This window comes from Mustela nivalis (assembly GCF_964662115.1).
Source record: "Mustela nivalis genome assembly, chromosome: 7".
NCBI lineage: Eukaryota > Metazoa > Chordata > Mammalia > Carnivora > Mustelidae > Mustela > Mustela nivalis.
In genome coordinates this window covers 7,758,264-7,781,965 of record NC_139026.1, presented here as the reverse complement: position 1 = coordinate 7,781,965, position 23,702 = coordinate 7,758,264, and the positions used below count along the sequence as shown (strand labels likewise).

At 46.5% G+C, this 23,702-nt stretch overlaps 1 protein-coding gene across 23 annotated transcripts in view; it reads left to right on the top strand.

Annotated features, from left to right (window-relative positions):
- The window catches only part of TNRC6B (trinucleotide repeat containing adaptor 6B), a 261,328-nt gene extending 247,828 nt beyond the window's left edge, over positions 1 to 13,500 (top strand). For all 23 annotated transcript variants that reach the window (XM_082739930.1, XM_082739924.1, XM_082739919.1 and 20 more), the window contains one exon: positions 694 to 13,500. In XM_082739930.1, the coding sequence (XP_082596056.1) occupies positions 694 to 1,081 (388 nt within the window). In that variant the 3' untranslated portion in view covers positions 1,082 to 13,500. The remainder of the gene's footprint in view (positions 1 to 693) is intronic.
- Positions 13,501 to 23,702: the final 10,202 nt, after the last annotated feature.

Sequence of the window (23,702 nt, the reverse complement as noted above, 5' to 3'; positions counted from 1 at the left end):
CAAAGCCAGTATTTATGAGACTGGGAGACATTGTAAGAAGCACTGTGACTTTTCGTAATAGAACCTAGCAACCTACCTTGGCTTCTTTGTTGGTGAAGGTGAAACGCGGTGGTTGGGGTGCGCGGGTAGCCGTGGTTTTGTCTAAAGTAGGTGGGACTGAATCACACCGCGACCGTCCCCGCTCCCAGCTGCTTCAGACTGGGAGCCAGCAGATGCCACGGCAGAAAGCTGCCAAGCGGGCGAGCGGGCAGCAGTGAGGCTTGGGCAACGAGTGGGGCCGTGACACAAAGCAGCAGCACCTCCAGATGTCTAAAGCTGAGTCACCCCATTGCCTGTGGTGTGACCTTCCCCCTCCCCTGGGGGAAAAGAGGCGTGACGTTGTTCTCCACGTACGAATTCCATATACCCAAAGGTTACTGATACGTCGTGCCCTCGAGTAGTCTTTGGATGTCCTGAGATTAGTGATCCCTTACTGATTGAAAACTGCTTCTCGAGCACCCGGGCGGGTTAAAACGGGATCCTGGAGGCCTGGGGTGGGGCCCACAATGCGGCGTTCTGCAAAGCTTCCTGGGGATGTGGAAGCTCCTAGTCAGAGGGGTACCCAGTGACCGTCGAGGACTCAGCACCCTCGGTCCCTGTGGGTGCTTTAGGATTGCCCTCCAATCCATAGCTGTTTCCTCCCCTTTTTTCTAGGTGTGTGTTGGGAAACACTACCATCCTGGCTGAGTTTGCCACCGATGATGAAGTTAGCCGCTTTCTGGCACAAGCTCAGCCCCCTACACCTGCAGCAACCCCAAGTGCACCCGCCACAGGTTGGCAGTCGCTGGAGACCGGCCAGACCCAGTCAGATCCCGTCGGACCGGCTCTGAATCTTTTCGGTGGGTCCACAGGGCTCGGGCAGTGGAGCAGCAGTGCTGGTGGCAGCAGCGGGGCCGATCTTGCTGGCGCTTCGTTGTGGGGGCCCCCAAACTATTCTTCTAGCTTGTGGGGAGTCCCAGCTGTGGAAGATCCCCATAGGATGGGCAGCCCTGCTCCCTTACTACCTGGTGACCTTCTGGGAGGAGGGTCGGATTCAATCTGAACTTAGAACTTTCAACTCTGACCTCGTGACCTTTTTTGGAACAGCAGCAGCACTAACTTGACCTTTTCGTTTTTTTTTTCAACTTGCAATAAATACATTTTTAAAAGGAAAAAAGAAAACGGAGAGAGAAAAAAAAGGTGGGTCATTGACAGACTGTCTGAGCACATAGTTGCCTCCCTTATAACTTCAGTTTTTTCGTTTGGAATATGAATCCAAAAAGAGAACATATCACTCTTGAAATACTTGAATCATGAACGCCAACCTAGAAAGACAATGTGAAGCAAGTACACATACCATTTAAATTTAAACACAAAAAAAAAATTAAAAAAATTAGTTTCTAGTTTTTCACTTTTTTCATGTTATATGGAAGTTGTTGCTAAGAAACATATATACTGAAAAAAAAATAGCTTTTTAACTTTGTTTGCACTGGGTGTGTTTCCGTCCTTAGGTCTACCACGTTTGGGAGGGAGGGGAATTCAAAAGAATTGTTGGGGTGGGGGGGGGAAGACTTGACGGAGCCTCACTTTAAAAACAAAAACACAAAAAACCTAAAAAAAAAAAAAGGAAAAAATTTGTGATTGGCTGGTTGATAAATACCAGTGTGTTCTGGCACATGTAACTGCCCAGGCATGCTCGTTCTGGTATGTGTGTGCACGTGTGTTCATGTGCATCCGCGTGCATCCTTCTCTCTGTCTCTGTGTGTGTGTGTGTGTGTGTGTGTACACCCGTGTCCTCCTCCTCCTCCCCCACTCGATCTCAGAAAGCTGCGTTGCTGACAGTCTGCAGGCTGGCTGGCCGGCCATCTGCTTTTTATTTTATTTTCTTTTTTTTAAACTAAGAGAACACACAAGCGCAGGGAGCCACTGCTTACTAAAGCAACTCCGTTGGGCTGCATTAAGATGTACAGAGTGCTTTTTAATGATTTCATAAGCGGGGAGCTCCTTTCCATTTGCAAATTAGCCCGAGTGAGTTTTCTCTTGCTTTTCTTTTGACCTAGCAGTAGAGCGGAGCACTGCCAAGTCCAAAAAAGTAGGAGAGCAGGAGGCACCTGGTGGAGCAACCGTGTGTTTACTGATTTCTGGGTTTTTTTTAAAGTTCATGGCCACCGGGCACATGGAATACCCACTAAGTTTTATCCAGGCCTTTTCTTTCATCAGTCTGACTGGGAACAGGCGGTTTTTTATGTACAGCACGTCTCAAAGGCAGAAAAAGAACGCTCCCCCTCTCGCGTCATCAGGTAGGAGGAATTGAGCAGACGTGAGGTAGTGCCGAATTAAGGTTTCCATTGGTTCTCTTTTTCGTTTTGTGAAAACGGACACAAATCGGTTGCGAGCAGCCTCCTGAGAGCCCCTGCAGCTTCTCCCTCTCTCTGCTCCTCTCTCGCCGAGCGTTACCTGTGCCAGGCCGCGGCGTCTTACAGCACGAGGCCATCACTGACAGAAACGTTTACTTAACGAATGTCCTTAAACCAGTGTGGACTTCAAGCGTCTCCTTTCGTTCCTCTGTGTTGTGTGTTTCCTGTGTATGTGGTTTTCGCTTAGGCAGGTATAACTTAGCAAAGACTTTTTAAGTATTGCACCTTTTTTTGGTTTTGACCTCTATTTTTTTTTTTTTTCCTTGTAATGTTGCTTTTTTTATTTCGGTATTTAAAGACTTTTTTTTTTTTTTTTAAGCATCAATGTAGTAGTACTCTGGGCCGACTAGGGGGCAACTTTTAATCCACAGTTACCACCAACATGTATGTACTTAGTTGGAATCAACATGTATCAGACTGCTTTTTGTGAAGAGTTCTAGCAGACCCGAAAACCCCTTTATACAAAGCGGATGGCTGGCGGGGCGGGTGGGGCGGGGGGAGGGGAACGTATGCCGGTAACGTGCTAGCACTTGGTGTGGACATCCCAGTCTGCATTATACTGTTTAACATAAAGTGCCGACATTCTGTACCAGCAAATACCTGCCCATTCCAACCCTTGGTGGGAGCAGACCTCTACTGTCCTCCGTAACTTGCTGCTAGTGAGGACAAGGGAGTTTTTCTTTCTTCAGCATCTTCAGTGAAGGATACAACAATGTCTAATGTATTTGACTTTTAGCTTGTGTCTGTGTGTAGGTGGGTGGGTGGGTGTGTATAGGAAAAGGCAAAAACGAATTATTTGCATTGAAGTGGTTTTAGGAGGCAAAGAATGGGAATTCTGTAGTCCTTTGGCTTACCCCGTTGATTGTAAACCTAGCCTCAGAAGAGATTGACATGCATAGTTCAAGTGAGCGATGGCTCAGCTAAGTCTCTATGCACCCTTTGTGGGTAGGTGGTCAGACTTGAGTCTCCAGCCTTGGTTCGGTCCCATTGGATGCCTTGTAGAAAGCGATCCGCGCCCTCTTCCTGCTCTCTGGTTGTCATCACCACCACCGTGCCCCTTCCACCCCTGCCCATGTACAAACGTCTCCTTCCGGGCCCCTCCGCCTGCTCTCTGTGTGTGAGGGAAACCCTGTGGTGTGTGGTGATGTCCAGGTGGAGAGCGGCTGTGTTCAGCCATCTATAGGAGGCGAAATCTTAGTGGCCCCGGGCCAGGAGCATGTCCTGAGGCCCCCCACCACGAGCCCGTGGCAACCCTGTCCACTGCCATGGTTCCCTGCCGTGCCCCGCCCCCGACCCCCTCCTGCCTGCTGGTTCCTAGGCCTGCACTATGGGTTAGTTGGGTTCCTTACGATACTACGGTGAAAGCCGGGTGCTAGAGCCCCTCTTGTTTACAAGACATAATGAGGGATTTGAAATATGTAAAAATAAACACGAGAAGCTCAAATGTTCTTCCATCTTAAGCTTAAAGGGAAAAAATTAAAAACTTAAAAAAAAAAGACCAAAAAGTGCGTATATATATACATATAAATATATATTTTAGATGAAGACTAACTCTGGGAGCATTTAACAGTGTTTTTTGTTTTTGTTTTTAACATTTATTTTCCTGCTTTAAAATTTGCAAGCATTCTCAGGAATTCTAGGGTAGGAAGCCAGTTTTTTGAAGATGGTTTATTTAACCGTATCTTATCCTAGATAGACGGCTGTTTCTTTCCTGTTAATAAACTTTTACAAGTTCCTGAAACTTCAAAAAGTTTAAACAATTTTTACTTAAAAAAATGTAAAAAGAAAAGTCTCCAAACATTATTGTCATACTGGGGATCACACATTTTAAAACACATAGAAAGAAATATTTTTTAAAAATTATGAATTTAGCAGCAACAGGTCAATTCGTTATCTTAAAAATATGGGAGAAGGTTTAGCTTTCTAAGAGCTTTATCACAGATTTATTTGAAATTGTGTGTCATTTAGTGGGAGTGTTTGGTTTGTATAAATGGGAATGCCATCACTTTTTTCCTTTCCATTTAAGAGTGAACTGACATCTCCCCTAAAGATTGTTATTTTTTTTTAAGGGAACCCTTCTCCCTGTCCCTCAAACCCCAGCAACAAAAGAAAGAAAGAACAACTTAGAAAAACAGAAGTAAACTCTAATCTGTAAAATCTTGTACGGTTGGATTGCTGAGAATCTGTGTAAAGAGCTAGGAAATATAGGTTAATAATTTTTGGAACAAATTTTAAACATAGGCATTACTAGAGGAAAATATCTATGGACTGTTCTGTTAATGAAGAATGTCTGTCTTACCTCCCCACTTGTTACGGGAGGAGGAGAAAATAAGCAGAATCTAATGAGGAACAAGTGATTTTACTTTTTTAGCTCCCAGCTACTGTTGTGCTCATTGTAATTGCTGTTTTGAAGATCTGCTGCTTAATTATCCCCATCCCTCAGCTGGAGATGTGGAGTATTTCCTTTCAGTTTTTCCTTATGTTGAATTCTCCTTTTGTATTCCCTCCTGGGGCCAGGGGTCAGAATTCCCAAGCATGACCACAGCTTCTTTTAAACATCTAAGCTTCCCAGTGGGAAAGAAACTCCAGCTCGACAGGTAACGGGAGTGGGTGGGGTTGCTGCCTGCAATTTCTCTAAAACCACTTTAGTGCCTTCGTACATACACCCAGACATCCTAAGCAGGGGGAGCTCGTGTGTATGTGCATGTGGTCCAGTCACTCCACAGACATTACCTACGCTTGCCCATTAAGGAAATTGGAGTGGTTCTGGACAGGCCCCAAAGGCAGGGGGCTAAATTTAAAATAAATAAACAGAAGTCAAGAAAGTTAAATACGCTTTCATGTCTGGATAATGCGGAATGCCAAGATCCTTCCTTGTGTTATTGCCCTCGTTACTGTGCACTGACTTCTCCAGGTATGTCATTGGGACAACTGCGTACAGTGATTTTAAAGTCGGTTTGTGTTGGGCCAGTAGAAAGGGGTTCCTGGTTTTCTGCTCTTGTCCTACTTTGTCTCCTCTTTCCCCCAACCCCCCACCCTGACCCCATTCTTTCGTCAACTTGCTGGAAGCTTTGCTTTATTGGTTGGCAGTGACCTAAGAACAGGATATAGTGAGGATATAATGGAAGAGAAAAACTCTTTTCTTTCCATGGTATTCTTTGGCAAGAGGCAAGTCTGCTGAGAGGTTAGGTAATTTCTATAACACTTAAAAAATTCGGTGGGAGTGGCCTCTCTCCACCACATTCTGGCATGTGTGCAGAGGTTTGCTGGTCACCTCTCCTTAACGTAGATTTATTTTATAAACACTTTGATCATGTAAATTTGAGCTTTCCAATTTTTACTAGTTTCCTTTATTTTTTTAAACACTTGGTTACTAGTGGCTGGAGGTGCCCATCTTTCAGACATCACAAACTTGGTTTCGGTCTACCACATGAGTAGCCAAAAGGAAAAAGCACTCGTGGGGAAGAGATGTCTTCCATCAGACTGGAGACCTCTACTGGCAATTGAAATCCAGTGCCATGACCTAATTTTAGGTGTTTAAAAAACAAAAACCAAAAAAAAAAAAACAAAACACACAAAAAAAACAAAAACAAAAAAAAACAAAGTTCAGATCTCCGAGACACTGTGAAGAAATGGATGGCCCATATGGCATCTCTGATTCCTCCATACCTAGCCTTGACCTTTTCCATTCACAACATGCACAGAAGTTAACTTAGCAGTGCTACATGTTAAGGTTCCAAACCAAATTCTTCACCAGTGTCCCCCAGTAAATCAATATTATCCATTGATTGCCATTCGATCAGTTTTACTTAGAGCAGCTTAATTTTCTAATCGAATGGCTCCTGTTCTAAGAACTTTCCCAACTCTTCTGATATGAATGTAGCATGAATTAGCAATTGGTTCTTCCAAGTTCCTGTGGGTTGAATGTGGTATCTGAGATACACACACACACACACACACAAAAGGAAAAGAAATTCCTAAGAATTTGGAAGAGCTTTTATTAATATATCTAGCAGAAACTAGCATTTCACAGGCTATTGACTTGTTGCAAATAGTCACTTGAATTTTTGCCATGGGGGCGGCAGTGTTTGTAAGATTAACAGCCAGATTCCATATCGACCTCAGATGCTGTGTACTTTTTAATTTTATTTTTTCCTATTTTGCCATCTTGACTCTTCTCTTAAACAAAATGAAGATGTCTCTGTGCTGAGCAAAACGCTTGAGCCAAGCCTGTTTTCCTCTGCAGTATAAACAAGATGTTTTCGGCAGACTTGGCTGTAATAGCCATCTCTAAGATTAGGGAACAATGGAGTCTTTATGTAAAACAGGTCCCTTCTACCCCTCCTCAGAGTTCAGATTCAGTATGTTAACACGTTGTAGGATTATTGCTTGGATTTGGGGTTTTTTTCTTTTGTTTTAGCTATCTATAAGATCTTTTACTAGGAGTAGAGGTACATTTTCAGCTGGTTGAAAAAAAAAATCAAACTTTTTCTTCTCCAGCGTTTTTGCCAAGTTTTGTCAGTCTTCATGCCTGTGCGTTAATTCCGCATCTTAGCGTTGCTGCAAAAAGAAATCTTATTCTTGAGTTGCTTCCCTTCCTGTGAGTGTCCAGCTTGGTCTGCATGTGATGGTGCAGATGAAAATATTCCAGCTTCTGTGTCTGCAGTGAATTCTCAATCTGTAGACCTCAGAACCCATTCAGAAAGTGGTATGCCCTTCCCCTCTGCTGCACGCTGTACCACACCCTCTTAGCTTTCTTACCTACAAGTGCAGGTTGTCCACACAGTCTAGAAACAGACAAGTATACATAATGTTGTCAAGAACGTCATCAATCTATTTTTTTTTTTAACCCACATAGAATGTTCTCTGTGTTTCCAGAGTTAGTGCATACCCTGTAATAAGCTCTGTAGGTTTATGGCCAGTGCCAAAAGTGTGTGTAATTTCCAGAGATGGTCCCTGCTTATTAATGATAGTGTTGTTTTCTTGACCTTGAATTAGACAAAGGAGGTACTGGCATCACATTCTTTAGATTTAAAATAATTATCAACTTCAAGAACTTGTAAACATAGTAATAGCCTAATAAAAATAAAACACTGACCCTCCCTCCCCTGCCCACAGCACCTCCCTGCGCTGCCTGTGCCACCAAAGGAAAGAGGCCATGAACATTCACAGGATGGCAGAGGCAACACTGGTCAGGAAACAGAGCTACTCCCCACTGGTGGGGCATTCCTTCTGTCCTTAGGTGCGTGGTCACTAGGACTAGATCGGAAGGAATTACCAAGTATTGTAACGTGTGAGCGGTTTCTGAATGGTCAGGCTCTTGTAGTATCCTCCTGCCACCACCACTTAAAAAAAAAAAACAACAAACAAAAAAAAACCGAAAATGACGGAAGCTGCCAGTGTTTGCCGCACAGAATTTAGATAGTTCTTGTCCGTTAGCCACACAACTTGTTTGTCATGAGAAGCTCTGCACATCAGGAAAATTGGTACCGCCCTGACCGATGGGTCTCTGCCGGACCTGTCATGGGGTCATCATTGTGACAAATGCTTGCTTTCTCCATGGGAGAGGAAAGGTCAGATGAAGGCAAGAACTGTTCTGTTTTAAAGAAAAAAGAATTCGTGTTTCCCCAAAGCACTTTGTGCCTCAGTTGAGTTTTCCCACTATCAGTCCTCTCCTCCCAAGCCCCTGGCCTGTCCAGAGCCAAGGTTAACACGTTGAGACTGTCTTTACAAAAAGAGAAATTCCTCTTTACTGGGAACAGCAAAAGAAAAATTGTGAAGGTAGTTTACACTATCATTGTAGCAGAGATGTGAAACAAAGTGCTTTTGTTTCCCTTCTGCCCTGCTCTCTGGGACCTTCTCCCTGGGCTCCCGACAGGTGTGCAAGGTTCTCCGAGGGCTGGGCGGTCGGAGGTCACGGGGGTGAGCTGGAGCAGCCTTACTGCGGGACTAGCCTTACAGCAGAGCTTTATGGAATGGAAGAGAGAGAGTCTTATCCTAAATGTGTTCACCAAAAATGAACGAGAGGAGGGGGAGGGGTCTTTATACAAAACAAAGCAAAAACCTTTGGAATCCTCCCAGAAGTTACATACCTTTTAAAGGTAGTATAGTTTCTCACCAAGTGATGCATTCAGCATGACGCTTCTTGCCAGAAATTTCAGGATAAGTTGGAATAGATGTATTTAAAACACCACCCCTACCCCTCCCCTTTTAATTTTGTCCAAGGAATTAATTACTTAAGTGTAGTATTTCTGAATGTGCCTTTGTGAGTACAGAGACCGTCTGTTTTAGGAAGAAGCTGTCCATGAGGATGAAACAGAAAGGCGGTCAGCGTAGTCTTTTTAGGGAAGTCAGCGATTCTCCCGGCGGACCCCAGGGGCGGCTCTGGAGTTTCCATTAGCATCAAGATTGCACAGTGTCGAGTTGTGTGGAAGAGATCCTGGGGCTCGGGAGGGAGAACGAGGGGATGGTGCACAGCGACAGAGACCCAGGGTCGTCCAAGCGTGCAGGTTGAATTTATCTGCAGAACCTAGTTTCCTTCGTGTGTATATGTGTGTGTGCAAGCGCGCGCGTGTGGCTGTGCCTATCTGAGTTTTTGTGTTTCTGTAAGCACTGGAGAACTGAAATACGGTGATGTTCGTGACCCATGCATGCATGTCAAGAAGGCGTTTTCTAGCTTCTGCCGTGTGCGGGGCAGGCAGCACCTGTTCCCCCTCTTGAGTCTGTCCTGAGAAGGCAGTTACTTTCCTCACATCCTCTGGCTGTTTATGCGAACAGGGTATTACACGCAAGGAAAAAGCTTCTGAAAGAATAAGATGGAAAAGTTTGAGGAAGAAAAGAGAAAAGTCCGAAGTCATACTTTATTTCTTCCGAACTATTATAGTTAAGCATAGAAATCTGCAGTGTCTCTTAATTTGTTTTTGTGTTTGTTTTCAACGATTGCACCTCTTCTCCCCATGCCCTCTCTTCTAAAGAAACCGCAAGTGAATGCTAAGGGCCATTTCCATAATTCCTCAGTACTCCCCAAAGAGGAAAACAATCCCTCCCGCAAGATTCCTTCAGCTTCATTCAGGAGACAAAGGGAGGAGAGATGCGGCTTTCTGTGCTTCTCTCTCATTCCTCTCTAATGGCCTTGAAATGTATTATTATGCAAATGTGAATTTTGATACTGAATTTAAGAAGAGGTTGTTGGATTTTTTTTTCTTTTTTCAAAAAAAAAAAAAAGGTCCCATATGTGGTCATCATTGCTTCTTTATTTTGTAACGTGAATTGTAACTATGCATTATGCAAGGGGGGGCAGAAAGGGGAAGGAAGTAGCTTTGCATCCTTGTTCTACGGTTTCTGTGTCCATGGTATCCCCACGTCCTGGCGGGGCAGGGGAGTGAAGGGAGAAGCAGTGGAGTCTGTACAGTGAGGTAGAAAGAGGCCTGGAGTCCAGTCCTCCCCGCCGTCCCGGGGCGGGTCGGGGGCGGCAGGGGACCTGGGGCCAGCAGTCCCTGCCAGCTGCTGTGGTACCAGATTCTCCGCCCCAGCCACGCAGTGTTAGCCCAGGGCGACAGGGGGCCCCAAAGGCCCTAGTGTTCTCTGGGACAAAGTACTCCTCCTTTCCTGAATTCAGAACCCTTTCAAGCTCAGGAAACCATGCCTCCCTCGTGCTGACCTTCAAGTTGATCTTTCTCTCTGATTTCCAGAACTTCTCCCCCTGCTCCTCCTCCTCGCTCCTTTGAATTTTTCTTTCCTTCTTCCATCATCCTTTTCGAATGAGCTTATTTGTAAGGAAACTGCCCTGCTCTGTGGGGAAGGGGGACTGCTGCTTGGCAGGCAGAAAGAATTCTCTTCCTCACCCCCTACCCCTCAGCCACATGTCCTCTCTCTGCGGCCTGGCGTTCCTTCCGCGGAGAGCTAGTGAGCGGCGAGGTGCAGGCCACAGGACCGCCCCCAGCCTCCCCTCGCCCTGACAGAATTCCTTTGTTGATTCTGGCCTGCGGTGGGTCCTGGCACCCGCCTCCCTCTGGTGTAGGCCTTGTCTGCAGCCTACAGTATCGTAAGCCACAGATTGTTCTGCCCGTTTTCAGTGTTTCCATGCAAGCAGTTCTTGTCGTCGACGTTCACAGTACTGTAACGAGTAACAGACTTGATCACAGTCTCCTCGTGCCCGTGCAGGGCTGTGCAGGCACGATCTTATCAGGGTTCCAATCTGTTAGATTGCCTTTAGACAAAAAAAAAAAACAAAACAAGAAAAAAAAATCCTGACGTTTCAACTGTCTAACACAAAACGATACCTCGAGGTACATTTCTCCTGCAGTGTAGACCCCTCACCCCGCCCCTCTCCTTTTCTGACATCAGTGGGTTATCCTTTTTGAAATATGAATGTGTAAATAGTAAGATAACTTTTACAATTTTCTTTGCTGTGAAAGTAGCCCTAAAATATGATATTCTTTCTTTCTTTTTTTTTTTTTTTTTTAAGCCATCTGAAGTTTCAGATCTCCTTTCTTGCGTAAAAAAAGAAAGCAGAACAGGTCAGGGGGAGCAGACGTGCATTTGCGGGGTGGTGGTCTCTCCACTGCCTGCCACGTACAGTGCCAGCCGTGGCAGCCGACCCGAGTCTAAACCCTGTTTCGGAGAGATGCCATCTAGTCCATCTACTCCAGATCTAGTTCCAGGGGGGGTCCGTGGCTGAATTTCTCTCTTCCAGAAGATGCATCCCCTCCGGGCACTCCAGGATGTTTTTTAACCTGAGACTTTGAGCGCTCAACCTTTCTTGCTTCACCCCGCAGGCTCACTTTTTGAGTCATGGAGTACATTCTGTAGTTCACAAAGGGCCTTACTCCTGGCATTTCAGTCTGGCGCTGTAGAATTCACAGACTCGTCACTTTGCAGTGCTCCAGAAATGTATTGATTTCTTACTGAGAAGGTAGTTCATCTGAGACACGCAAACCACCTTCCTGAAAGGCGTGGGCCCCCTCAGGCATTTCCGTGAATGCCTCCCTACCTGAGGCTCGAAGCTGACAGGATGGAGAAGGTTTTAACAAATGCTGCTTGTAGGATCTGTCAGCTCCAGGATTTGGCCACTCCCAAGGCAGGGTCACAGTGGATCGTTTTGAACAGCTGCTTCACCAAAACCTCTTTCCCTCCCCACCCCCATCTCAAAGATCAACCCTGTATCTAGAGGCCCTTTTTAGTTTGAGCCCCCGACCTTGTATAGTGACGACTTCCTCTGAAGGAAAGAAGCTTGAGAATAAATGCACATCTGCTAATTCACCGCCCACCTTCTGATTTGGGGCGCTGACCACCTTAGGACTTTATTTCTCGTTTGTTTGAAAGGTCCCTTTTCTGTCTGTCTCCTTCCTCTCGTCCCCCGTAAGTTCTTCCTGCCCTCACATCATCCACGATGCTCCCAAAGGGCTTTGCTGATCTCTGCACTTCTTTCCTGGGACCCTCCCCCACCACCACCCTTTGCACACACCAGTGACCAAAGTGTGTCCAGTGATCTCACAAGTCATCAAAAATGGTGCCTGCACCACGAATGTGCTCACAGAGACACGTGCACAAGATTCTGCACCCTTGGCCTTAACCTCTGTATGACTTAAGGTGCAGGAACATTTTTAACAGGTTATTTAAAAAAAAAAAAAAAACCTTCTGGGAGGGAAAAGCAGACGAAACAGCTCAATTGTGCCCACTCCTAACTCTGCTATTTGCCTACAACTTCATTCTGTGCCCACCCAACCCATCCCTGTTTTGAGTAACCAAAAAGAGACAACAAAAGCAACCTGAGGAGAGGTTTCTGTACTATTTTCTCTTTCTCCATTTAGCTGGAGATATAAATGCTGCTTTGGGTTCCGTAATCCTAGGGGCTATGTTTACATAGTAAAATATATCCTACCAAATCAGGAAACAAGCACGGGGGTCTCTGCAGTGAGAGAGAGCTAATTAGGTCACCAATGGTGACCAAGAGAAGTGAGGGGACCCGGTGGGAGGGGGACACGGGGAGATGGAGAAGCCCCGCCCTCCTCCTTCCTCCCCCCGGACTTCTCTCCTTGCCCCCTTTGAACAGAAGGCACAGAGAAGGGCATCAGGAAGAGGCTGGAGTTTAAAAGGCAGCTTTCCAACTTTGCACACAAACAGGTTCACAGGAAGGTACAGCAAAAAATCTTCTCATCTGAAACACTCAGCAGAAACAAAGCCTCCCAACCCGACTCCACAGCCGCCCATAGTGACGCTCTCTGCAAGTTACCTAGAAGTGTTTGGTTTTCTTATACTTGAAATAGCTTTGACGATGTTACTTTGGCGGCTTTCTTTTCTCTCTTCTGGTGGGTGACAGAGGGAGTGGACGAGGGGATTCAAGGAAGTGTGAGGGGAGAAAAGGGAGGATATGGCATTGTCTTTGTGTGTGTGTTTCCTTAAACATACAGAGGTTTAATCAAACTCCCATGTGTTGAAATTGCTCCTCATGTTACTGGTTTTACATGGACACAGAAACTAGGCACTTTAGAGGTGCACTTGCATGGCAGGCTGGGCCCCCCTTTTCTCTGTTTTATTTTACTTTTTTTAGTATAGTGGTACTTAAAATCACTGGTTCACTTAAAGAAAAAACAAACAATAAAATGTTAAACTCTACTAATGTACAAATAAGCTGAAAAGTTGCATTTTATGTGTATTTTTCGCCATAGCAGGTACTGTATTTCTCATGCTGGATTTAAAAAAAAAACAAAAACAAAAACAAAAAGAAAAAAACAAAAAAAATCTCAAAAACCAACAAAAAAAAAAAACTAAAGGGTGGTGTTTATTGGATTGTGACAGGTTGCGTACTGAGGAACTAAGTCGCCGTCATTTCATTAAAACTGAGAGATGATGTAATGCATATGTAAGAGTTTTCTGAAGGGTTTTTTTGGGCTTTTAAACAGCTTATTTTTGTTTTGTTTAGTTTTTTATTTTATTTTATTTTGGAAAGATATGATTGTATTATGTGCAACTCAGTTGCTTACATTATAACTACAAAATATTTTTGGGTTCCTGGAAAAAAAAAAAAAAAGAAAAAAGACTAATAAATGTGTTTGGCTGCTAAGCATTGATTGTGGTTTCCTGTTTTATTCCGCTGATTTAATTGGCTTGTTTGCAGAAAGTTTAGATTTTGTTTCTTCTTCTCTAGCCCTCTCTGATCCACACACAGAAGCTCCCCAAAAGTCAGCATCTGAACCGGGCCTCCGTGGTGTCTGTCCTGCCCTGTGAGGTCATGGCTATTGGGGTGGTCAGAGTGGCGGGTGCACAGTGGCCCCGGCTCCCCGCTGCCTGCCCCCCCCCCCCGCTGGGTCCACAGTCTCTAAAAGAAACTGATGTTCTCCTTCTGCCTCTTGTTGTTGTCCTGTTGAATCCCTACTTGCCTTTGGAGTGAGAGCCACGAGAGCAGAGAGAAGTGCCCGGTGGAGGCCGTGGCCGAGAACCTGCCCGCTGATGCCGGCCCTGGCAGCCTCTTACCCATGCTTAGCCGCTCAGAGACCTGGTAGACTTCTGGCCCCGAAGTGCCTCTAGAATGGCAAAGGGGAGGAACAGAAGGAAACCAACATTTTCTGATTCCCAGGTACTGTTGTCTGACTTAATTCTCAGGATACTTTGCCAAACAGATGGCAGCAGACCCATTTCTTGAGGAAACTGGCTCAGAAGAACTTAAATGAGCTGCTGATAGCGCTGATGGACTGCTTACGGTAGAGCGGGCGCTGCTCAGGGAGCCCCGTAACATACAGGCACTCGCTTACCTGACCCTCGTCTCCGCCAGTGGTGAAACCATACCAGGAACCTGGACGGGATCCCAAAGTGACCGTGCCAAAACGCCCTCTGCGGGAAACCACTGGGTCGCTGAGAAAATGATCTTAAGCGAGTCTGTTGTAGGAAGCAGTAGGCCACACACTTCCAGTTCTTGTGTTGTAAAATACGTCAGCGCCGGGAAATGGGAGAAGAGGTGAACGAGATGCCGGAGAACATCCCCAGGGCCCGCCTGTCCAAGCAAGTGCTGGCATCCGCGGACTAGATCTCCACAGGCGCTCCGAAGACCTGTATCGCCAAGGACTTTATTTTAAACCTGGGGTATTTTAGCAACGCATCAATGGCGAAGGGTGGGGATGGGGTTGCAGAAGGACTGGTAGCGGTTAAGCCTCAACATCTGACTCCGCCTTCCTCTCCCCTGTAAGGCCTGCCATCACTTTAGGCGACTCCAGGTGTCCGCATGGAGAATCGCCCTAACAGCCCAGGCCGCTACGTTCCTTCCTCCAGGCCAACCCAGCCACACACTCCCATAGTCACGCCACATCGCTCCCCTCCACGATCACAAATTTCAGCATCCTTGACTTTGCCCTCCTGTCCTTCCAACTGGTTCTCTCTCCTCTCTGTTTTAAAACTCATCGGCCACTCCAGGACACGACGTTATTTACTTTCTCCAACCCATCAGCCCTCTCCTTCCTCTTCCCTAAGCAGGTGAGGTTTTATAGCCCATCGTTTCAATAACATGGTCGCAGAGTCCCTTAAATTCTGTTGTCGCTCCTGTGCTGACACCCACGTGAGAAAATCCCCGTTTTGGAAACCCTACTCTCTTTATTTTCTGCAAGTACCCAAGAGCAGCATTGCTCAAAAAAAAAAAAAAAAAAAAGAAGTCACCGTGAGGCAAATAAGGACTCCTGTCAGCCTGGAACCAACCAGCAGTGAGACCCTGACGCCACGCAACGTGCGCCCTGATGCACGGAGAAAGAAAATGAGAGGTGTCGGAAAACCCCCTAAATTCCCGCTTCCAAAGTATAATCAGAGAGAAGTGCTTCCTCCTGCAAGTGCTGCTTCCTCTGGTGTGTGGGACCCTTTCCCTTCCGGCCCCCTAGGTGCGTTTGCCTCTCCATCATCCATTCTGTCTTCACGAGTTTGGCTGGGAGCCCTGGCCAGTCGGCCTGCTCAGGGAAGTCCGTGCCATTGTAGACCCCCTCCTGTGGGCCCCCGTTCCGGCCCCTGCCCTGCTGTCCCATGTTCCTTCTGGAGAAACTTTCTCTCCTCCTCCTCCTGGGTCTCTGCCTCTATCGCTCCCCTAAGGTCACTAACAGCCTCCCTAGTCCAGTGGACACGGCCATTTACCTCTTGAGACCGCAGCCCCTGGATTTCCTTCTATGCTCTAACGTGTTCCTCTACCCCTCCATCTCTCCCAGCCTCTGCTGCCTTGGCCAAGAAATGTTGGATTTCATCAGTGCTCAACCCCAGTGTTCTTTGTGCCCAAATCCCAGGCGGTGTCCTCCTGACGGGCCGCCTTTCTTAGTCTCCCTTTTCCTCTGACTGAGCTCTAAATTTTCAATTTTGGAATGCCCCGGGCTCAGGCCCAGACCTGAATTTTGCTCTCTAGTCCCGTTGCTCCTCCTAGATGAGATCAGCCAGCCCAGTGTTTTAAAATACAACACGTGTCCCCATCCTGCCCAAATTCTATCTCTGGCCTTGGCCTTTCTAATGTCCTGTCTATCCGCTAACAGTCAACACTGTCGACAGCCAAGGCTAATGGACAAATCCCTCTGCCTTCCTGGTCAAATCTGCTTCCCTCGTCTTAACCATCTCAGTAAATGGCACCACTGTTCAGCTAATGGTTCAGACTCACAGCTGCTTCACGCCCCTGATTCAGCCATCAGGAAGCCCTTCAGCTGTATGTTAAACATCCCCACGTAGTCCCCATCTTCCCACAAGCAACTTGGGAAGTGCTAAGTTCTTGGAAGAAGAACTGCAGGAGGCCCTCCCCATTGCCCATTGTCCCCTCACGCCCACCCCAGACTTCTCTGTTGGTTTATGTCACTACCCTCCAGGGCTTTCTCCTAAAAATTAAAATCCAAACTCTGTATCGTGGTCCACAAAACCCATACTGAGTCTCATTCTCTGTGATTCTCAATCTCAGTCTTACAGGACCCTTGTCAGCTTTCCTTTCTCTCAGTCACACCAGACTTCCCCATGCCCACCTCAAGGCATCGTATTTATTTTTCCACAGTCTGGAATGCTCTGGTCCCTGCGTCATTGTGTGATCTGTGGTCAAATGTGAGGTCTTAGCCTGCTTGTCCTATCAAAAATAGATGTCACTGGGGCGCCTTCAACTGGTTTAGTTGATCTTGTGGTGGTAAGTTTGAGCCTCACGTTGGATGTAGAGATTACCTAAATAAATAGACTTAAAAAAATAAAAAATAGTTGTCACCCCCCCATACCCACCCTAAGTTACTCTGTGCTCTTGTCCTGCTATATTTTCTTCCAAGAACTTAGCACTTCCAAAATTGTCTTATTTATTCTTTAACATCATCTCCCTCACTGGAATGTAAGCACTGCACAAAAGGCAGAATTTGTCTTTTTTTTCTTTTTCTTTTTTAAATTAAGTAGATTCCATACCCAACTTGTGGCTTGACCCAACGACCCTAAGACCCAGAGATGGAGTTCCATGCCAGGCAGTCGCCCCAAGGCAGAATTCTTTCCTGTGTTGTTCATCAGCTCCAGGGCCTAAAACTTCTATGGTTTTAATTACCATCTATGTGCTAATGACCGCTAAATTTATATTTCCAGCACTTACCATTGGGCTCCAGACCTGGATGTTTCATCGTCTGCTCCACATTTCTTTCTTTCTTTTTTTTTTTTTTTTTTTTTTTTTAAGATTTTATTTATTTATTTGACAGAGATCACAAGTAGGCAGAGAAGCAGGGAGAGAAAGAGGAGGAAGCAGGCTCCCCACTGAGCAGGGAGCCGGATGCGGGGCTCCATCCCAGGACCCTCGGATCATGACCTGAGCCTAAGGTAGACGCTTAACTGACTGAGGCACCCAGGAGTCCCAAAACACCTAGATAACAGCTCTGTTAACACATCCATGACAGAAGTCCGTCCTGCCTGCAGCCCCTCCTCCCACCCCCTGGTATGTGGCATTATTATCCATGCAGTGATAAAACCTAGAGAACTAGAACCCGTGACTCCACCCTGTCCCATACACCCCAGAACTAATCCATCACTAAGATGGATTGAGTGTACTTTTTAATCTATTCCCATTCTTTAATTCCTCTGCACGCACTTCTCTTATCCAAGCTAGATTACCCATACCCCTAGGTCTTACCTAGTCTACGGCATTAGCGCAACTGGCTTCTCGTGTCATTCACCCCAGTTTCCCTGTCCCTGATCCATTCCATACATAGCCAATGGGATATTTTCAAAACACAAATCTGATTAAGTCACCATCTGTCATTAAAACCTTTCAGTGATTTTCCATGGGTTAGAATAAAACCCCCAAATATCCTTCTTTCCAACAAGGATCTCCTGGTCTGGCTGCCATCTACTTCTCCAAAATTACCTCCTCTTCTCGCCTTTGTCCTCTTCCACGGCAGCCTCGTCAGCTGACCCCTGTATCCCAACGCCTAGTACAATGCCTGGCACACGGTAGGCACCATTGTGGAATGAATGATCCTAATGGGTAACAGGACATTACATGAATAATTTGTTTAAGGAAGAAGGACAGAGGGGCACCTGGATGGCTCACTTGGTAGAGCATGCAACTCTTTGATCTCAGGGTTGTGAGTTCAAGCCCTATGTTGAGTGTTGAGCCCACTTAGAACAAAAAAAAATTTTTTTTAAGTGTAAAAGTCCCGGGGCGCCTGGGTGGCTCAGTGGGTTAGGCCTCTGCCCTCGGCTCGGGTCATGGTCTCGGGGTCCTCGGATCGAGCCCCACATCAGGCTCTGCTCAGCGGGGAGCCTGCTTCCTCCTCTCTCTCTGCCTGCCTCTCTGCCTATTTGTGATCTCTCTCTCTCTCTCTGTCAAATAAATAAATAAAATCTTTAAAAGAAAAGAAAAAAAAGGTGGGGTGCCTGAGTGGCTCAGTGGGTTAAAGCCTCTGCTTTCAGCTCAGGTCATGATCCCAGGGTCCTGGGATGGAGCCCTGCATTGGGCTTTCTGTTCAGCGGGGAGCCTGCTTTCTCCTCTCTCTCTCTCTCTCTCTGCCTGCCTCTCTGCCTACTTGTGATCTCTGTCAAATAAATAAATAAATAAAATCTTAGGGTGCCTGGGTGGCTCAGTGGGTTAAAGCCTCTGCCTTCGGCTCAGGTCATGATCTCAGGGTCCTGGGATCGAGTCCCGCATCGGGCTCTCTGCTCAGCTGGGAGCCTGCTTCCCTCTCTCTCTCTCTCTCTCTCTCTCTGCCTGCTTCTCTGCCTACTTGTGATCTCTGTCTGTCAAATAAATAAAAAAAATAAAAATAAAAACAAACAAATAAATAAATAAATAAAATCTTAAAAAAAAAAGAAAAAGGTAAGACTCCCAAACTAGAGATGTTGATTTAGGTAGCCATGACAACCAGGTGGAAGTGGCTTTTTTTTTTTTTTTAAGATTTTTTAATTTATTTGACAGAGAGAGAGAGAAATCGCAAGTAGGCAGAGAGGGGGAAGCAGGCTCCCTGCCGAGCAGCGAGCCAGATGCGGGGCTCAATCCCAGGACCCTGAGATCTTGACTTGAGCTGAAGGCAGAGGCTTAACCCACTGAGCTACCCAGGCATCCCTGGAAGTGACCTTTGAAGATCAAGAACCAAAGCTCTGGAGAACCTGCAGACTCAGAAGGCAAGCCTTGCAGATGTGCAACCCGTTTCCAGAAAGGGTAGGTTAAGTGCAGAAAGGTGGGTTAAGTCTTGCAGAAACTCCCACTGCTTCCTTTTCCAGAATTGAGAAGGGGAAATGTTAGCGAAGAAAGAGCAGTCAGAAAGGGAGGAGAATCAGTACGGTTCTGTTTTCAAAGCAAGAGGGAGGGAGGGCTTGTCAAAATTGCTAAGCACTCCAGTCTACCAGGAGGGGTGATTTAATATAGGAAACAAGAGGGGCGCCTGGGTGGCTCAGTTGATTAAAGCCTCTGTCTTTAGCTCGGGTCATGATCTCAGGGTCCTGGGATCGAGCCCCACATCGGACTCTGCTCAGCAGGGAGCCTGCTTCCTCCTCTGTCTCTCCTGTTGGACTCAAAAATGAAAATGACATAAAGACATACATTAGGAAGGAAAAAAAAAGCTGGCTCCCTGTTCTTTCCCTGCTTATTTCATTCCCTGCATGTCCTCCCAGCACACAGGTTTTATTAGTGATCTTTTATTTTTTTTAAGTATTTTATTTATTTGACAGAGAGAGACACAGAGAGGGAACACAAGCAGGGAGAGTGGGAGAGGGAGAAGGAGGCTCCCTGCTGAGCAGGGAGCCCAATGTGGGGCTCAATCCCAGGACCCCAGGACATGACCTGAGCCAAAGGCAGATGCCTAACAACTGAGCCACAGGTGCCCCTAGTGATTCTTTAAAAAACAAACAAACAAACAAACAAAAAACTAATATGTAACACTGTGTTACATATTAGTGTTACCATATTAGTGTGTTACACATACTGTGTTACCATATTAGTGGTTCTTCATGCAAATATGGGCAAGGGCCTTTTGATGTGTTTATTACAGGAAGTTCTCAGTGATGAATGAGTGTGGTTTGGAAGAAACCAGAGGGCAGAGGTTATATGAAAGTGCTAAGGAATAAAGTGGGCAGCGGAGCACATTTGTTCAATACAGGCAGATCCTGGACGGTGAGTGATCTAGGGAGTCAGCTTCTATTCTTGCCTTTGCTCGTCAGTCACTGTCCACCTGGGGATCATCAGCCACCTCCGGCAGAGGAGAAGGCCCAGGTGCTGAAAGGTTAAGCAATTGCAAATCACACGGTGCCAGGAATGGTTGGTGAAGACACAGCCAGAAAGAGAGGTTCCCGTGTTTAAGAAGTAACAGGGCAAGTGGAAATGCTTTTTTTTTTTTTTTAAAGATTTTATTTATTTATCAGAGAGAGAGAGGGGGAGAGAGCGAGCACAGGCAGACAGAGTGGCAGGCAGAGGCAGAGGGAGAAGCAGGCTCCCTGCTGAGCAAGGAGCCCGATGTGGGACTCGATCCCAGGACGATGGGATCATGACCTGAGCCGAAGGCAGCTGCTTAACCAACTGAGCCACCCAGGCGTCCCGTGGAAATGCTTTTATAGTGGGAGAGACCTGTGCTTTTTTTTTTTTTTTTTTTTTTTTTTTTTTAAATCACAAGAAGGGAGGAAGAACTAGAGGGATAAAAGATTTGACATCAAGTAATTGAAAGAGCAAGATCCTTTCCTGAATGAGGATCTAGAAGAACTGGAGACAGAAACTCCTATGTTGAGGGGGGAAAAGTGAGAGCAGAGTGAAGCAGAGGCAAGAGAGTGCTGGAAGACCGAGGGAACAGTTGCGTTTGCAACAGTCACAGTGGAAAGTGAGAATAGGACACTCGTCACTGCACATCAAAGCAGTGACAGCCCTGCCACACTCTGCAAAGAGCGGGAAGCTCCCGAAAGTAAATTCTCCGTCTTCCCAGAATTGTCTGCTCTCACCCCCAACACCGAGCCTCTGCAGCTCCAGAAGGGACGTAGAAGACTTGAGTGCTGCGCCCAGGTAACTGATGGGCTTCTCTGACAGCCAAGGTATTCTGGAATTAGTGCTTCAGTCAATTTTGGCTGCTAATTCTTAGGTCCGGGTGGAGGCCAGAAGGATCCGTGGAATGGGGACATGGAGGAAATGTGAGAGGTGTGGAAAGAGGAAGTGTAATGTCAGGATCTAACTTGAATCTTGCCTACTGTGGGCCTTATTTCTCCCTCTCTGCTAGACTCTTTTAGGCAGCATTCATTCCTTCATCCAGTAGACATTGACTGAGCGCCCATACTGTGCTAGATAGATCCTGTGTTAGGTTCCAGGGACACAGTGACTGAGATGTCATGATCTCTGATCATGATGAGATGACATCTCTGCCCCAACCAAGTCTGCCATCAGTTGGAAAGGCAAAAACACTGAACTCTGGGGACGCCTGGGTGACTCAGTTAAGTGTCTGCCTTCGGCTCAGGTCATGATCCCAGGGTCCTGGGATCAAGCCCCACAGCATCAGGCTCCTTGCTCAGCCTGCTTCTCCCTCTCCCACTCCCCCTGCTTGTGTTTTCTCTCTTGCTATATCTCTCTCTGTCAAATAAGTAAATAAAATATTTAAGAACAACAATAAAAAAGAAGCCAGGAGGTCATTTGTCATCTAGGAGATACCACAGGTGTGGTCCATAGGGTTTTGAGTGAATCCATGAATAAATGAAAGCAGAAATGGAAAGGTGACAGAAAAAGAAACTGTTGTCAAAAGTTAAGATCTGGGCACCTGGGTGGCTCAGTGGGTTAAAGCCTCTGCCTTCGGCTCAGGTCATGATCCCAAGGTCCTGGGATTGAGCCCAGCATCGGGCTCTCTGCTCAGCAGGGAGCCTGCTTCCTCTTCTCTCTCTCTCTGCTTGCCTCTCTGCCTACTTGTGATCTCTGTCTGTCAAATAAATAATTAAAAAAAAAAAAGTTAAGATCTTGAAGCCTTGAGATCTAATCCACAATTTTTTTTTTTTTTTCCCAAAGTAAGCTCTACACCTAAGATGGGGCTTGAACTCATGACCCTGAGATCAAGGGTCGCATGACTGGGCCAGCCGGGCACCCCTAATCAGCAACTTTTAATATCCCTGAAGTATCATGGTTACTGGCAAAGGGGAGGTCACCTCAGCAAACAAGCTGGGACTTCAAAATGGAATTCCCCTGAGAGGTCTCCTTCTACTGAGGAACTCAGAAATAGGTTATTTCAAAGCAGCATAGTGTCTGCTACTGCAGCATGAAGGAAGGTGTGTATTTGGAGCTGCTAAGAACCACGTTTCTGGGGCCTATCTGCCTGCATTTAATGCCTAGACTTCCCCCCGCCCACCCACATAAACACTCTCTAGAGGCTCTCCACCTGCTCACCTTTGTTTTGCCACCTGCAAAATGGGGATCGTAACAATGGCTGGCATTTACTGAACACTTACTCTGCATTGAGGCAAGAACTTTATTTGGGTCTCAGAACCCAGAGATCATGACCTCAGCTGAAACCAAGAGTCCCATGCACTTAACTGACTGGTCCATCCAGGTGTTCCTAAGATTTCATTTTCAAGTAAGCTCTATACCCAGTGTAGGACTCGAATTTAACACCCTGAGATCAAGAGTTGCATACTCCAACTGAGCCAGCTAGATTAAATGAGATTGAGTGTAAAAACCTACTGCCTGTAGGTAAGAAAAACTTACTAAGACCTCCACAAATGTTAGAGGTTTGTTTGTTTGTTTTTAAGATTTTGTTATTTATCTATGACAGAGAGAGATAGCGAGAGAGGATAGCACAGAGGAGCTAGAGAGGGAGAAGCAGGCTCCAGGGCTTGATTCCAGGACGCTGGGATCATGACCTGAGTTGAAGGCAAACTCTTAAGGACTGAGCCACTCAGGCGCCACAGTGTTCGAGGTTTCTATTATTATTGGCCAACCAGAGGAAAGAGTGGGTTCATTAGGAACATTTTCTGGACTGAGCCTTAAGTAGAAGGTTGTGAAGGAAAGAGAGAGGTGTTCCAGACTGAGAGCAAATGCCTTTACCAGGGGTTGACAGGGCATGGTGTGTGCTGGAAACCATACAGCACAGTGGCTAACAGTGCAGAATCTGAAGTGGGGTGGCTCCACTTACTAGCTGGGTGGCCCTCAGCAAGTCACTCAGCTTCTGGAATCTCAGTTCCAGCACTGGCCGAAATGCATTCTTACTGCATTTCCGTGCAAGGGGCTCACTTGGACCTCAACAAATGCTGATTTCGCTTGGACAGCATTTCTCCTCGGAACTGCACTGGTGCCAGACAGGCAGTGGCAGTGAACCTGGGCTGGGCGGCGGCTATAATGAATAACAGCCAACACAGGGGCATCGGGGTGGCTCAGCCAGTTGAGCATGGGCTCTTGATTTCCGGTCAGGTTCTGATCTCAGGGTCATCAGATCGAGCCCCGCATCCCGCTCACGTTTCGCGGGGACTCTTCCTGAGATTCTCTTTGTCCCTCCCCCTGCTTGTGCGCTCTCATTCTCTCTAAAATAAATAAATAAAATATTTAAAAAAATAATAGCAAAACACATAGAGGGTTTTCTAAGTGTCCCAGACATCGGTCTGATACCCTGACACCTCACGGTAGTCTTAAAGGCAGGTATTAGCGTAACTTTTTTCAAATGGGGACACTGAGGCACAGAGTGGCTAAGTAACCAACGAAAGGCTAACCACGTTCCTTGTCCACGAAGAGAAACCCGCCAAACCTCACCCGCCGGCAGCCCAAGCCCGACAACTTTACGCGCCGGCGTCTCCCAGAACCCCGGGGCGGGACCAAGTGGAGGAGGTCCCGCCCCGAAGGGAGGAAGTCCC